This window comes from Pholcus phalangioides, unplaced genomic scaffold (assembly GCF_987345545.1).
Source record: "Pholcus phalangioides strain wild (caught in Gottingen) unplaced genomic scaffold, Ppha-v1.0 ptg000011l_1, whole genome shotgun sequence".
Classification (NCBI taxonomy): domain Eukaryota; kingdom Metazoa; phylum Arthropoda; class Arachnida; order Araneae; family Pholcidae; genus Pholcus; species Pholcus phalangioides.
In genome coordinates, this window is record NW_028301604.1 from 7,953,635 (window position 1) to 7,968,618 (window position 14,984).

The 14,984-nt window shown below is 36.4% G+C and overlaps 1 protein-coding gene across 1 annotated transcript in view; it reads right to left on the reverse strand.

The window, feature by feature from the left end:
• Positions 1 to 14,984, reverse strand: part of LOC149080005 (uncharacterized) — a 58,513-nt gene that overhangs the window by 36,971 nt on the left and 6,558 nt on the right. The window contains exons 3-5 of the mRNA XM_089238924.1: positions 11,314 to 11,439; positions 2,565 to 2,776; positions 2,273 to 2,414 (exon numbers count right to left, since the gene is read on the reverse strand). Coding sequence (XP_089095050.1) covers positions 2,273 to 2,414; positions 2,565 to 2,776; positions 11,314 to 11,439 — 480 coding nt within the window. The remainder of the gene's footprint in view (positions 1 to 2,272; positions 2,415 to 2,564; positions 2,777 to 11,313; positions 11,440 to 14,984) is intronic.

Consider the following 14,984-nt stretch of genomic DNA (forward strand, 5'->3'; position numbering starts at 1 on the left):
AAACCCTGTAACCACCACAAAAATATTCTTGGTTATCATATTTCTTTTTATTTAGATAAATTTTGTATCCAAGAAAGTGAACGAAAAGGTAAAACTGCAATCTGAATAAAACAAGAGGATAAAGAAAAGATATGATACGACTCAATGATGTTAGACATCAAACCATGGGAAGGAGATACGGGGTCCAGTATCAAAGCTGGAGTCGACTGATCTAATGTATATGTGTATATATGAATTGACATCATCATCATGCCCCCCCCCCCAGACTAAAGTCTATCTCCGCCTAAGTGTCAAACATGGACTGTAACATAAACAGTATACATATGAATGAGAGACTAAATTGCATTTAAAAAATTACACAGCATTGACAAAAAATTTAGCAATGTTGGTGTGTGTGTGAGTGGTGTGGTGCGATGCACGCGTAAGCGTGCATACGTGTTCTGGATCATCACAAATATTTTTATATGGATAATAGTGATATTTATTTTGCTCATAGTAAATAATAATTTAGCAAAAACCACACAAAGGAAACAATGCTATCTATGGGAAAGCAGTCATGCATAATTTATCTTAAAGTAAAAGGAGCAATATGAATTGTAATGATGAGTGGTTTTATATATGAAGCTCAAAGCTGCTTCAGATTTATTTAAAAGCTGAATAGCTATCAACCTCTATGACTACATCTAAGACATTCTTATTTTAAGAACAGTGAATGCAATTATTTTGATTAAAACTGAAAAACATATAGTAGAGCTTTTCTTATACAGTCTTCCTTGAACCAGATGTTTCATCAGACCAACATCAAAAATATTTTTCGTTACTTAATGCTGTAAGCGATCTTATTATGCTGATATGGTATGTGTAGTGATTTGTAGAATGTAAGTCTTTATTGGCTTTACAAAATACAATTTGCCTGTTTTCATTGTAACTTAATGTCCAGCATGGCTCTTAGTTGTTGTGAAGGTATAGAAAAGACTAGAAAGAGTTTACCAAAATGCATGGTAACACTCCCACACTCCCTCTTCTATGGGGGGGGGGGGGTTAAAAGCTACAGATAAAACATAGGGTTCTATGCACTGGTTCACCAAGCATCATTTTTCTGAGAAGTTGGGGGTGGTGACGAGACAAATAAGTTTGGAAGTCCCTGGACAAGACAAGCATCTTAAACCTGTTGCTCGCGAACACCATTGTGCTTCCTAAAGCATTTAGGAGTGCTTGATGGCAGAAGACATTGGAAGACTATTTTTCAAATTACTGCATGTGAAGAAAGTGAACTGTAATTATAGTTAGTCCACCCCTAGTATAGGTACTACTCATATTGTGAAACATCGCTCATTTATCAAGTCAAATTTTGTTTACAATTTTTGCTTGTCTTAGAAAAAACTTGTAAACTAAGTTACTTGAAATCCTAGGTTTTACTGTAATTTTTATTCTTTAAAACATGTTCCTTAATATTTCTTCCAAACCCGTAGAAAGATTAAAAATTTTATACAAAAATTGCTGTATATCGAGAGGGATTTAGCATTGAAGACAAATATCATTGCAGAAACATATATCATTATATTGAGTACTGTTGTAGTGAAGTTTCAATGCATATTCATATATGTATTGGTAAAGAAACAGAGCAGGAGTAATTTTCTTTTATGTATTCCAATTTTCCTAAATTATGGATGCAACACTTAGAAAGCTATTGGTTATTCATGGCAATAGATCAATCTGAAGAATTATCTAAATGTGACTTTAATAACATAAGGGCCCTCTTATGCTATAAGCATGAATGTGAAAACTTTCATGCTTGAAAGCAACTTTCTCATATTACAGGATCACCAGTGAGTCTACTAAGTGTTCCGAATTCAACTATGAACGTTTCTACACCAGCGGTAAAAGTAATTGGAGTCTCCCCAGGGAGTACACCATAACACAAGTTAACAGAACCATAAGACATGCCAGTTTTTGTGCAAAATGCTGTATAAAAAATCATTGATAATTTAGTTTGAAACTTGCAACAGCAATGTAAATATAGTGAAGCCTTGAAAAAAAAAGGATGTAGGAAATGACATTTGAATGTTTACTCTACCCATATGTCACTCTATGAAAGTTATTTCTCTTAAATGCTTTGTAACATGTTTCAATAGAAATACATATTCGTGTTTCAGGCAAAACTTAGATAGAAAAATAAGGTATCCATCCAGCTGATTAAAAAAAAAGTGAAAATTTGCACATTCATGCTTCTAGCATGAGGTAGGGGCCATATATATTAAATGACTCATACCATTGAACATCTCCAAAAGCTTAGGGTCTTGAAATAGGATTGAACCTTTTACAAGATATTCATAATAAGAGTCAATACTACCACCAATTCCACTATCTACAGCTGTCCACCTTCCATCTTCCACATTTAAATGGTTGCCAACCTAGAAAGATTTACACAACATAAATAACATATAATTTGCAAAATTTTAAGTAAAATTTCATGTAATAAAATATATGAATACTAAATTAAATCATGTTTTCACTGAAAACTTTCACAAAAGCAAAGTTGGTCATTTTTAAAAATAACTCACCATACCAAGTGGAGAACGATGATTCCATAATGCATTTAGGGCTCGAAGAGCAACTTTCTCAAATACAGGATCACCAGTGAGTCTACTAAGAGTTCCGAATTCAACTATGAACGTTCCTACACCAGCGGTACAAGTAATTGGAGTCTCCCCAGGGGGTACACCATAACGCAAGTTAACGGTACCATAAGGCATGCCAGTTTTTGTGTAAAATGCTGCATAAAAAAATCATTGATAATTTAGTTTGAAACTTGCAACAGCAATGTAAATATAGTGATGCAATTTAACAAAATGCTATGGAATAACTGTGAAAACATAAAAAATTTCTCATAACCATGAGGGTGAATGTAAAAGTTACACTTGATATTACAAATACAAATACAAATACAAATACAACGCCACAACAGGCAAATTGCCCAACGAGGTGGCTGACTTAAGAACATCATGGATCCCGAGCCCCTACCTACTACTGCTACACCACACATGCACCCCCCCCCCGCGGAACCCCTCAACGAATCGGTAAATGCGGGAATGTGCGTGTACGTGTAGTGCAACCTGACGTATAGTTTGTTTCTGTGTAATGCTTGTTATGTGTAGTGCTGTCATCTGCCCCCAGTTTTACTAACGATGAGTGAAGTGTTATGGTTGAATGATTTACCGTTGTAGGACTGTTGCTCTCTGTGGCGAGACTTTTTAACGGGGAGATCGGCTCGCATTTGCGCCTTGAAGTTGGGAACCACAGAAAACCAACTTCAGCCGACCACCACTGTGGGGTTCGAACCCGGATCCTCGCATCACGAGTCCGGCACTATAACCACTCGACCACCACAGCGGCAACATAACTAGCAACATATTATAAAATGACCAATTTTATTGGGTATGGATAGAGCATAGTCTCCCAAACTTTTTGTTCCATCGCCCCTTCATCAGAAATTTTTTCCTCTCATCGCCCCCCAACTCAAGTAAACCCATAGGATGCTATGTTAAATCAGTAGGTTCTATCGCCCCCTTGGACTATTCCATCGCCCACCAGGGGGTGATATTGCCCACTTTGGGAAACAATGGGATAGAGAATACACATACAGTGAAACTCCTCTAAGATGGCCACTCAGCTCTCCACAAAAAAAGTGGCAGTTTGTGGAGGTAATAGCCAAATAGCAGATGCCCAAGTGGGATAATGGTAAGATGCTGGTCTTCCACTATGAAGGTTACCGTCAAGGTCCAAGAGTTCAAATCCAGGTATAGAACATCAGAAGCAAGTTCTTTACCTACCAAGCCTGGGGCAACCACCGAAGGATGGAGCTTTCATTTCCCACCAATGTCCAAATAAACAGATACACATACAGTGAAAACTCGCTACAACAATACTTGATATAACAATAAATCCTCCTACAACAGTATTTTTTCAAATCTTGAATACAGCCTGTAGGCTGTAATGTTAAACTTCTCTCAAAACTATGATACCCTTCACTATATAAACTGCTCCATAACAGTGTTTTTAGGAGCATTTTGAGAAACCACTACAAAATTTATTATTTTTATTTATTTTTTGCTTGAAATATCCTTCAGTCTATTTTTTAATTCATCTTGTTTCAGTTCTTTCACGGACGTCTAATAATATCAATATTGGGTATCATTTAATCACCTAAAGTGTTCCGTATCACTATTTTTGTGTGATACATCAAAGTGTATTGTGATAAACCCTTTTACAGGGCAATGCACATTACACACAACTGAATTTCTTTCATCTGCTAATCAATAAACATATTTTGCAGTGAATAAATATTCAAAAGCACATTTTTTGGTGATAGTCTGGTGGTGTAGTGTATGATTCATATTGAAAGTGTGAACTTGAAGGGTTAACAACTATTTACTAAGCTATTAACAATTAAACATTCAATGATTAAATATTAAGTCATAACTAATTACATAAAATTAAGAATTGAGATGATCAGCACAACCAGCATGGATGTGGTGGCTAGAGACAGAGTGAGGTAAAGAACAACAGCGCTTCCAGGTTGATTATGGTTTTCATGCAGGTGGACTGCAGCACCAGACATGCACGTCACAGCATGGCAATTTGCATACACCACAGGATACCCCTGCCGATGGACGAGGAACTGTAGTCCCAGACTTTGAATATCACCATTTTTCCAGAACATAGAGTCATTCCGAACGGTTCATGCTGAACACTTCATTTAGATTGTTCTGGACCTTTGGACAAGTGTTGCAAATATGCAGGCTTCAACCGGTCCAGCGATACTGTAGACTTCCAAGTACCAATGAGGATTGTGAAGAATTTTGGGTGGCGTTTGAGAACAGCATATGGGCCATCATAAGGACACTGCAGCGGTGGTCAAACAGAATCATGCCTCAAAAAGACATGACTACAGGTAGCGAGATCTTTGTGCACAAACACTGTATGGGAACCATGACAAACCACAGGAGCAGGACAGAGTTTACTCATGAACTCCCTCAAGTTCTCTGTGAAAGCGGCTCCGGAACTGTAGGTGGCTTGTGAAGGATTGAAGAACTTGCTGGGCAGCTTCAAAGTTGTTCCATACAGCATTTCCGCTGAACTGTGTGAGTCTGCTATCCTTTTTCATGGCAACTCAAATGCCTAGGAGGACAAACAGTGAGCACTGTGTCCAAGATGACAAGGAATGGTATCGTATTGCAGACTTTTAGTTGTAGATGATACCTCTCGACCATCCCATTTGATTGAGGATGATATGTTGTAGTGTGAATTCGCTCCACGCCAAGGAAATGGGAGTGTGATCAAAAGAGACGACTTCCAAACTGCGCACCTTGATCAGTGGTTATGCAAGATAGCACACCGAACCTGGATATCCATCCGGTTATGAATGCTTTCGCCACTGTCGATGTTTAGATGTCAGGCAATGAGATAGCCTCTGACCATCGGGAGAATCTGTCGATCAGAGTAAGGCAGTATCAATATCCCTGTGAGGAAGGTAATGGACCAACAAGATCTGCATGCACATAGGAAAAACACACTGGGAACAGAAAAATCATTAAATGCACTGGACGAATGGCGGTGTATCAAACTTTTGACCGGAAAGATAACTTTTACACCACTGAGTACAATCTTGAGCAAGGGAAGGCCAGATAAATCTGATGATTATCCTTGATCAGATGCACTGTTGACCGAATTCCTGGAATGGATAATTTGTGTATTAATAGGAACACATTCTTGCAAAATGCAGGTGGTATATATGGTCGTATTTTTCCTGTAGATACATCACTGTACATGGAAACTTTCGTATCAGGAAGACACAATTTTTGCAGAGAAAGTCCAGTGGTATTAGACAAGATGAAGTGAGATAACTCTTGGTCATCCCACTGGGCTACAGCCAACTGAGAATAATCGATAGAATTAGGACACTCAATAGTCTTGATGCGAGACAATGCATCAGCAACTATATCTTTCAGTCGTGAATTGGCTGATGAAATGAAGTTGATGGGATTGGCTTTAAAAACACTTTTCCAGCTTCTGTTAAAATGCATTAGTGGACGATGGTCAGTCAGAATTGTGAATGACCGACCTTCAAGCATGTATTGAAAATATTGAAATGAAGCAAGGAGTTCCCTATCACAGGGGCATAGCCAGAAATTTTGTTCGGTGGGGGGGGGACCAAAGTGATAGAACAATAGATTTGGCCATCTTTTTCCCTTTTTTCAGTCATTTTCTCACATTTCGGGGGAGACCAGAGCCTCAAGTCCTCCCTCGCTACACCCTTGCCCTATCATAAGCACTATGACGACACTCTGTTGGTGTGAGTTTCCGTGAAAAGAAACCAAGAAGTTGCCAAGAATTTTCGACAAATTGGTGCGAAGCACCACCCAATGCAATAGAGAAGGCGTCAACATTAAGTGTTAAAGGAGCTGAAGGTACAGGGTGAGCCAACAGTGCTGCCTGAGCAATTTCAGTTTTACATATCTTGAAAGCTTCTTTGGAGGTTTTGGTTGTCCAGTGTATTGGAGTTTTGTCACCTTTTTTTACACCTTTTAAGTAATTAATCGAAAGAGCTTGAGAGATGAAGCAGTATTTAGAATGAATCTGCGATAAAAATTGACAGTTGCCAAAAAAACATCTCAGCTCTAAAATATTGCAAGGCTTAGGAAAATTTTCTATAATTGAAACCTTTTCCGGCAGTGGTTTAATTCCATCTGCAGATACCAAATATTCAAGAAACTGGACCTGGTTTTCTGAAAACACACTTATTAGCATTTATGGCAACATCATAATCAGATAAATGCTGAAATAATATTTGTAGGTGTTCTATATGTTCATCCTCATCTTTAGAAAAGACTAAAATATCACCAATATAACTGTGGCAAAAATCAAGACCTCTCAAAACCTGATGAATAAATCTTTGAAGCGTTTGAGCAGCATTACGCAGTAAAAATGTCATAGTTGTAAATTCAAAAAGACCAAATGGCGTAATGATTGCAGTTTTTGGTACATCGCAGGACGAATAGGAATTTGGTTATATGCTCTGACCAGATCAATGGTAGCAACATTTTTTTTACCATGAAGATCGTACATAAAGTCCCAGATGGCCACCAATCACTGGAGCATTTGGGAACCACGTGTAATGGACTAGCCTACAGGCTCTTAGAAGGACGACAAATGCAACATTAAGCAGTAACAGTAAATGAAACAAGATGAGACGTCTTGGTTTACAATAAGTAGGAGGACAGTGAGTTTGAATGTGATTGATGAACTACATCATGAGCACTTTTGCTTTCTGATTCCGAAATTCTATAATAATCTACCCAGAAAAATCACTGACACTACTGTGTGTGTGTGCATTTACTTCCTTTAAAAAACGCCTCAAACTTTACCTGCTCGAACTCATTAACATTGAGTCCCATTTCTGATTACATTCTCTAACATTATGCTTAATTAAATTATATCTTTAAATCACCTTCCATAATCCTGTACAAATTCATGTGCTGGCTCCATATTTATTATGTATATCATTAACATGTTATTTATTTTTTTTCTTTTGTGTATCTGGGGTCAATATTAAGTCTATTAGGAATTCATGTTGATATTATTGATATGTAATTTTTATAGCACCTCCGCCATTGCACATGAGAATATCTTTTATTATTTTTATCTTTAACATATTTTATTTATTTTCTGTTAATTATACTATTTTTATTCGTAACCACTATTTTTCTTTTTGTATTGTTTTTTTCCCCATCATATATCTGAAAATAATTTCACTGAAATATATTTTATAAACCTATTCATTGTAACAACCAGTATGGGACATTTCGTCTCCTTGGTTGCCAATAGCATCATATAACATGTTTTCACACAAATTTTAAAATGAAATTGAAACAGTTCTGTACTTAAGTGATGATCGAATGATATCGGGAAATTTTGACAAAAGCCCAAAAAATCTATATCATTAGACACTATTGTTATTCCAATTGTAAAACAAAATGAAATCTCTTCCCCCAGTCACGCTACATGTCATAGCGCTGTCAATTAAATGAGTTTTATGCAAATCAATAAGAATTTTGAAATGTTTCAGAAAATCTGCGCCTAAAATTGCTTGATTTACAAAGCCAAAACAAAAGGCTAAGAAAATTGGCCTCGCAAGCCAATGTCAATGGTTATAATTTTTGTCCCAAACATTAAAATTTTGCTGCGATTTGCAGCAAAAAGGACAAAACCACAAACTGGCTTTTTTAAACAAGAATAGGGCAAAACTGATATTACAGCACCAGTATCAACAAAGAAACTAGTCCCTGTAATACGATCACAAACAAAAAAGCGACTTTGTTCAGGGCTAACATCGTGCGTTGCCGCTAATGATGAGTCACTCAGTTTTCCGAATTTTGTTCATCTGAATTTTGGGGATCATTAAACTGACAAAAGCCAGTACATTTCTTAGCTTTAATGCCAGTACATTTCTTAGCTTTAATGCCAGTACATTTCTTAGCTTTAATGCCAGTACATTTCTTAGCTTTAATGCCAGTACATTTCTTAGCTTTAATGCCAGTATATTTCTTAGCTTTAATGCCAGTACATTTCTTAGCTTTAATGCCAGTACATTTCTTAGCTTTAATGCCAGTACATTTCTTAGCTTTAATGCCAAAATTCAAATGATACCAACATAATTCCTTTCTAAAAAATTATCAAGTTCTATATCGCTCTCCTGAACGACATCGTGAGCGTTGTAATCTTGATAACTTATTTTCAAGGACTTCAATTCTAGTGATTAGAGCCACAATATCCGAATTGGACGAAACACTGGCACACATGACTGGGTACACCCCATTTATTTTATCAGCCATAATAGCTAATTTAGATAAATCTTGATCACTTATAGACAGAATCTGTTGTGTATTGTGGGGTAATCTTTGCAACCAAAAATTTTTTAAAGCTTCGTCGCTGAAGTTTTTTCCAGCAAGATTTTGCATTTCGATTAACAATATAGAAGGTTTTTTGTCACCAAAATCTAACTCTTAGAGCAATTTACGTAGACGACAATTTTCAGAATTGGCAAACTGGGCGATGATTCTATTTTTTAGACTGTCATACATGTGTTCGGCAGGTGGGTTTTGCAGCAAATCACTAGCCACGTCGAGAAGTTCTGGCTCAAAAGTGGAGACAAGACAATGAAATTTAGTTACACCAGAAACTTTAAATGACGATTCTAACTAGTAAAAATACAAGTTTGGATTCGCACACCAAAAGAGCAGTGGTCTAAAAGCCAGTTTTGCCAACTCAGAAGTCTTGTCATTTTCTTTTGCCACGACAATTCAAAAAAAGGATATTTATGTTATATATAAATTACAATACAAAAATATTCAAATATGTTAACTAATCTAAAAATTCAAATAAAATCTTGTATAATTATGATGCATTCACACAAAAAACTTTAGGGGACAGAGCAATGTGGTAATGGTAACAAAAAATTAAAATGTACTCATATGCACTTATGATCGTCTCAATCGGTTGCAGCACAGCGGGGAAGAAGCACTCACATGGTTAATGATGCCACAGAACACAACCAAATTTTTGAGCGATTGAAATTTAGTGATTCACAGGAACGTGGCAAGCACATTGAAAAAAATGCAGCGAAGCAATGGCGGTAAAGATATGCACTAGCCTACCAAAATTATAATTTTTTTTGGGTCACCATCTTTTTTTTTTGGTGGTGTAGTGCATGACTCCATATTGAAAGTATGAACTAGTAGGGTTAACAACTATTTATTAAACTATTAACAATTAAACATTCCCCAATTAAATATTAGGACATAATTAATTACATAAAATTGAGATCAGTACAACCAGCGCAGATGTGGTGACTAGAGACAGAGTGAGGTAAAGTACAGCAGCGCTTCCAGGTTGATTGTGGTTCTTATGTCATGAACTGCAGCGCCAGACGTGCACATCACAGCAGTTAGAGCAGTGATCATAACGAAAGAGTCCAGAAATCTTTTGTTACAGCAGTTTCGTTATCCAACATTGTTGGATACCCACTACACCATTGTGCCCGGAATCAAAAAGAAATTGTTACATATCAATAGTAACAACTATGTTACAGTTAATGGAGTAGAAGTTTTATTAATAAAATTTTGACATTTGTGGCCACCATTCTCATAAAAAAATTATGCTTGCATTTCTATACACGTAAAGTTGGGACCACTGCCTTATAAAATAGGACAAGGAAAAAAATTATTTTATTTCTCCAGTACCACAGTCATTTTATGCCCACAATGGCTAACTAAACCAAGATTTAGTTTATGGTAGATTCTGGACTGATTTTCTTCCATAACTGAGAGGTTGGTTCTCAAAACACTCTGTGTGAAGATCCAGTTGAGGTAGCCATGTGTTTAGGTGGTCACTATGACACTACCTTTCTTTTACGAGTAATAGTACCTAGTCAAAAAGATTTTGACAAAAAGTGAGCATGTGTAATAATTTTTGTGTTGGAAAGTAGCATGCCCAAGATTTGGGGTCATGATAGTGACACAGGCTGGGAAAATATTAGCCACCACTGAACTACATACTTCCATGACTGCTGGAGCTACACCTTTCATACAAGTAGAATTTGCAGGTTTTTCCTTTACCAGCAAACTAACTGGACTGGTTCCTCAGAAATTCAGCATCATGTTGCATAAAGACATTGGGCCTTGGCAAAAGTGCTACTATATTGTTACAGCAATTTTTCTATCAATGAAATATTTTTACTTTTATTTTCAATTTAATAAATGGAGAGCCCCTCATATGAAGCTTCTGTAGTACAAATTTCACGTCATTCAAACCAATGGATTGCAGCTCCACAGCCTCTCAGTTGGGTAAATTTGATTTTAATAACCCAGTATATTGTGAAGTACATAGGCATATATTAATCTCTTAACTGCCATGGGCGTATATATATATATATATATATATATATATGCTCTAGGGCAGAGGTCTCAAACTTTTTTCTAGTCGTGATCACTGCTTGTATCTCATCATCAAAAGAAGAGAACCCTTACAGCAAGTTTGACATATGAATGCACAAAATCGGACATGAGCATCGAGCACTCAGGGTGGTTCAAGGAGCAACAGGTTGATGATGACTGCCATGGGTGTATTTGTATGTTTTAACTCTGTGATATCGAAAAAGGGTGGTACTGGAGCAGATCATGTAAGATTTTGTCTGCAGTTAGGGGGTAAAAATGAAAAGCAAAAACATAGTTTTAAGCTAAGAGTTTTACAAACCAGGAAGCAATCTTCGTGCCATTCCTTCTGCCAATCGAAGCAGGGGTCCTGAGCAAGGCCATCCTTCTTCCAGTTGCATACCTGCTTTGGCTGACAACAGGTGAGCAGAAAGTAATCCTCCTACAACTGACAAGTGAAAAAAAGAGAAAATTGAAATTTTAATTTTGAAATTAAGTATTTAAATGTTCATGTGAGGACTTGTTAATTCAAGTTATATAAAAAATAGAAAGAATTTTCAATCATTTCTATTGTTTATCAAGATTAATTTTTTATTAAAGTTAGCACCGTAAAAGTCTTATAATGAGAACTCACAATCACAAAAAAATTGTCGTTATAGCAGACTTCATATACATTATAAGCAAATGCTAATTTTTTGTCACATATTCCGTTTACATAGTGGGTAAGTCTAAAAATAGAAAGAGTAGGTAAAAAATGTGACCCTTCTGTGTCCAGCTTCTGTACCTCATGGTAAATTAAGTTTACGAAAAGCATGTGCAATAAATGTCATCCTCAGTTTAATGTAAAAAAGAGAGAGAAAGAAAAACTTGTTTCTTTGTGAATTTTTTTTTACTTTATAGTGGAAGCTTTGCAATTTTAAACTTACTATAACCAAATATTTTCTGTATTTTTAACCCAGGATTAATCACTGAGTGAGACTTTCTCTCATGCCATGAAATATTTTGCTTCCCGCTCAACACTTAGTAAGGTCAGAGTTTCCGCTCTTGTCTAGCTGGTAGTTGAGAGTAGTGGAAACAGTACAGCCATCTTGATAATAAGTGTGCTTCAAGTGACAGTAAGGATCTCGCGAGCGAGTTCTTGTGTACTAGCAAACCTAGCGAGTACTCATGTGTTAACATTATGTCCCTGACAATCACTTGTTATAGTGAGATTCTCGCTACAAACCGTAATCATTTTATTAGGTTTTATTGTAATTATATGAAACTTGATATTTAAAAATATTTTTTTTGTGCGGTTATGAAATCCTAATAAAGCTTTATTTAAAAAAATTATAATAATGAGTAGAGCCCGGACGTTCAGCCAAAATGCCATAAATGCCTTTTTTGCTTATTTTTAAACTTTTTTTGGTAAAAATGCCTTTTATGAAGTTTTTCTGCCGTAAACGCCTATTTTAACGTATTTTCAAGTTTATTAGTGAATTTCAGTGGCTATAATCTATACAACTTGAATAGTTTGAGCATTGAGAACAAAATAACTGCTGTTTTTAAAATTTTCCAATTCTCTTGGTACTAATTATCATCAAAAAGCCCCACCCCTTCCAGTCCATTTAAACGTGAATAAGTGATCTGAGAGATAGAGAAGTTGGTGTTGCCGTGCATTAACTTTGCTTTGACTGAATGGTGTTAGACGTGAATGATTTTGTTTCAGATAAACGCAACCCATGTTAGACAAACAGAGGGAAATTTTTGTTTCTCCACATGCTTCACATAAACATGTCTTGCTCAGGTATTGGACTGCATTGTATATGTATAGCTGACTGATGACTGTCCCAAGAGGTCATCAATTGACATCATGGTTCACACAAGGTGGGGTAGGAGCAGACAGGGTTTTGGGTCCCATGTTGTTCTGCTGATATTACCATTAATGCACTGCAAACAACACCGAGGCTATTTATTTTACATACATATTTAGTATTCGATTAAATTCACCAATCGTCATCAGAGGTGTGCGACAGATTGGGCCACACAGGGTCCTGCTCTTGAAGGAGTCCAGCATTAGTGGCAATATTTAAAAAAAGCTATTTTTTTTACTACTTAGGACAAGATAGCTATTTTTCAACTATAGAAATAATAATTATCATTCCAAATAAACGAGAATTATTTGCAACTTGAAGGAATCCCGAATGTCAACTTCTATATGGGCTCCATGTCTGGTAATTGAGGTCCTGAAGTTGACCTAATAATGAGGGTCTACTGACATTTTATTTTGGGCTTGAAATTAATTTAACTTACATTATAATGCAGTTATTATAAACCATAATTAAAGCAGTAGAGGGGATTAAATGCAACCAATTTTTCAGCTAGTTTTTAGATCCTTAATACCTTAGTTTAAGTTGCTGTTTTTTCCATAAATTATAAATGCCTTTTTTTAGTGCCTATTTTAGGCATTGTTAGTGCCTTTTTGCCTGCAAATAGTGCAAATAGTGGCCTTAAGTCAATTACTTTTAAATAAATTTCTAAAATGACTCTACATGATTCAGTACTATCAAGAGTACTCAATTGGGTCCAAGAGGTTGGCCAAATAAAAAACCAGATTCGAAATTTCATAATTTTTTCCAAAAAAGAATGAATTGCCTGTCTATAGGAATTGTCATTTGTGAAGCAATCGTGTGGTCGTACTTGTCTCTAGGAAATCCTGTGTGTTGCACGCCTTGCATCTCTGCCATCCAGGAATAGAAAGAATGGAAGCTTTCACTTGTTCCTGTGTATGGTGGCAAGAAATCAATGACGACATAGATTGTTTTGTAAAGTGTTGCAGTATCTGTCAATAGACTTGCCATGCCCCTCCAAAAGTTCTTCTACATCCATGGGAGATTCCAAACAAACCATGGTCTCGTTAGCACATGGACTTTGCATGTCCATTCCAAAGACAGCAGTTCTTCATGGTGATCAATGCATTTTCGATTTGGGCAGAAGTGAGTCACATGCATTTCACATCAGCTGGTGCAACCATTGATGTTCTTCGAGACATCTTTGCAACTCACGGTATTCCAGATGTCATTGTCTCCGACAATGGAGGCCAGTTCATTTCCTCAAATTATAAGCTTTTCTTACAGCAAAATAACGTATACGACGAGTGCTGATTTTACTCATAAAGCCTTCCGGTAATGGTCAAGCTGAACAAACTGTACAGACTGGTAAAGATTCCCTTCAACGCATCATGAATGGAATGTGGAAGAAAAGATTGCCAAAGGTTCTTGCTTCAAAAGCACGTAACTCTGATAACATCCATTGGTGCAAGTCCTGCCGAGTTTTCATGGGGAGACTACTAAAGACTGTCTTGGATAACCTACATCCTGACCTCCAAGAGGAAATAATAGAGATGCCTAATTGTTTGTGTTAATAAATAAGACAGCTAGTTAAGTTAGCTAGCTAGCTATTATTAATAAGCATAAATTGTATTTTGTATTTTAATACTTCTTATGGTGTGTTGTATATTTTTTATACATATTTCTTCTTTGCAATCAAGTTTTGAGCATCTTATTACTTTTTTTCATATAATATTTTACATATATTTTGCATTGTAATGTCTTTTAAGTTATTTTAATTTTCTGTTAATGTTTTTCTCATACTTAATTTTTTAAGTATAGTTATATTGATACTTATTCTAGCTCTAGTATTATTGCTAGTATGCCTTGACCTTAATTAGTGCTGTGTAGGGGTTGTGGCAGAAAGTTTTCATGGTCTAGGGCAGCTAATAGTTTAAAGTGTGAGGATTGTTCAGAAAGGGCTAGGTTGGAGTTCAAGATCAAAGTGTTATGAGAAAGAATTAGGGTTTTGGAGAGCCCGAGGATAACAGAGCCATTTGTCAACAAAGAAGTAATCTCCACAAACAACAACAATTCAGAGAGGGAATGGGTGGTTGTAGATGAGGTAGATGGGTGATAGTGGTGCAATTATCGGGAACTCTATAGTTGGGGAACAGGGTGTGTA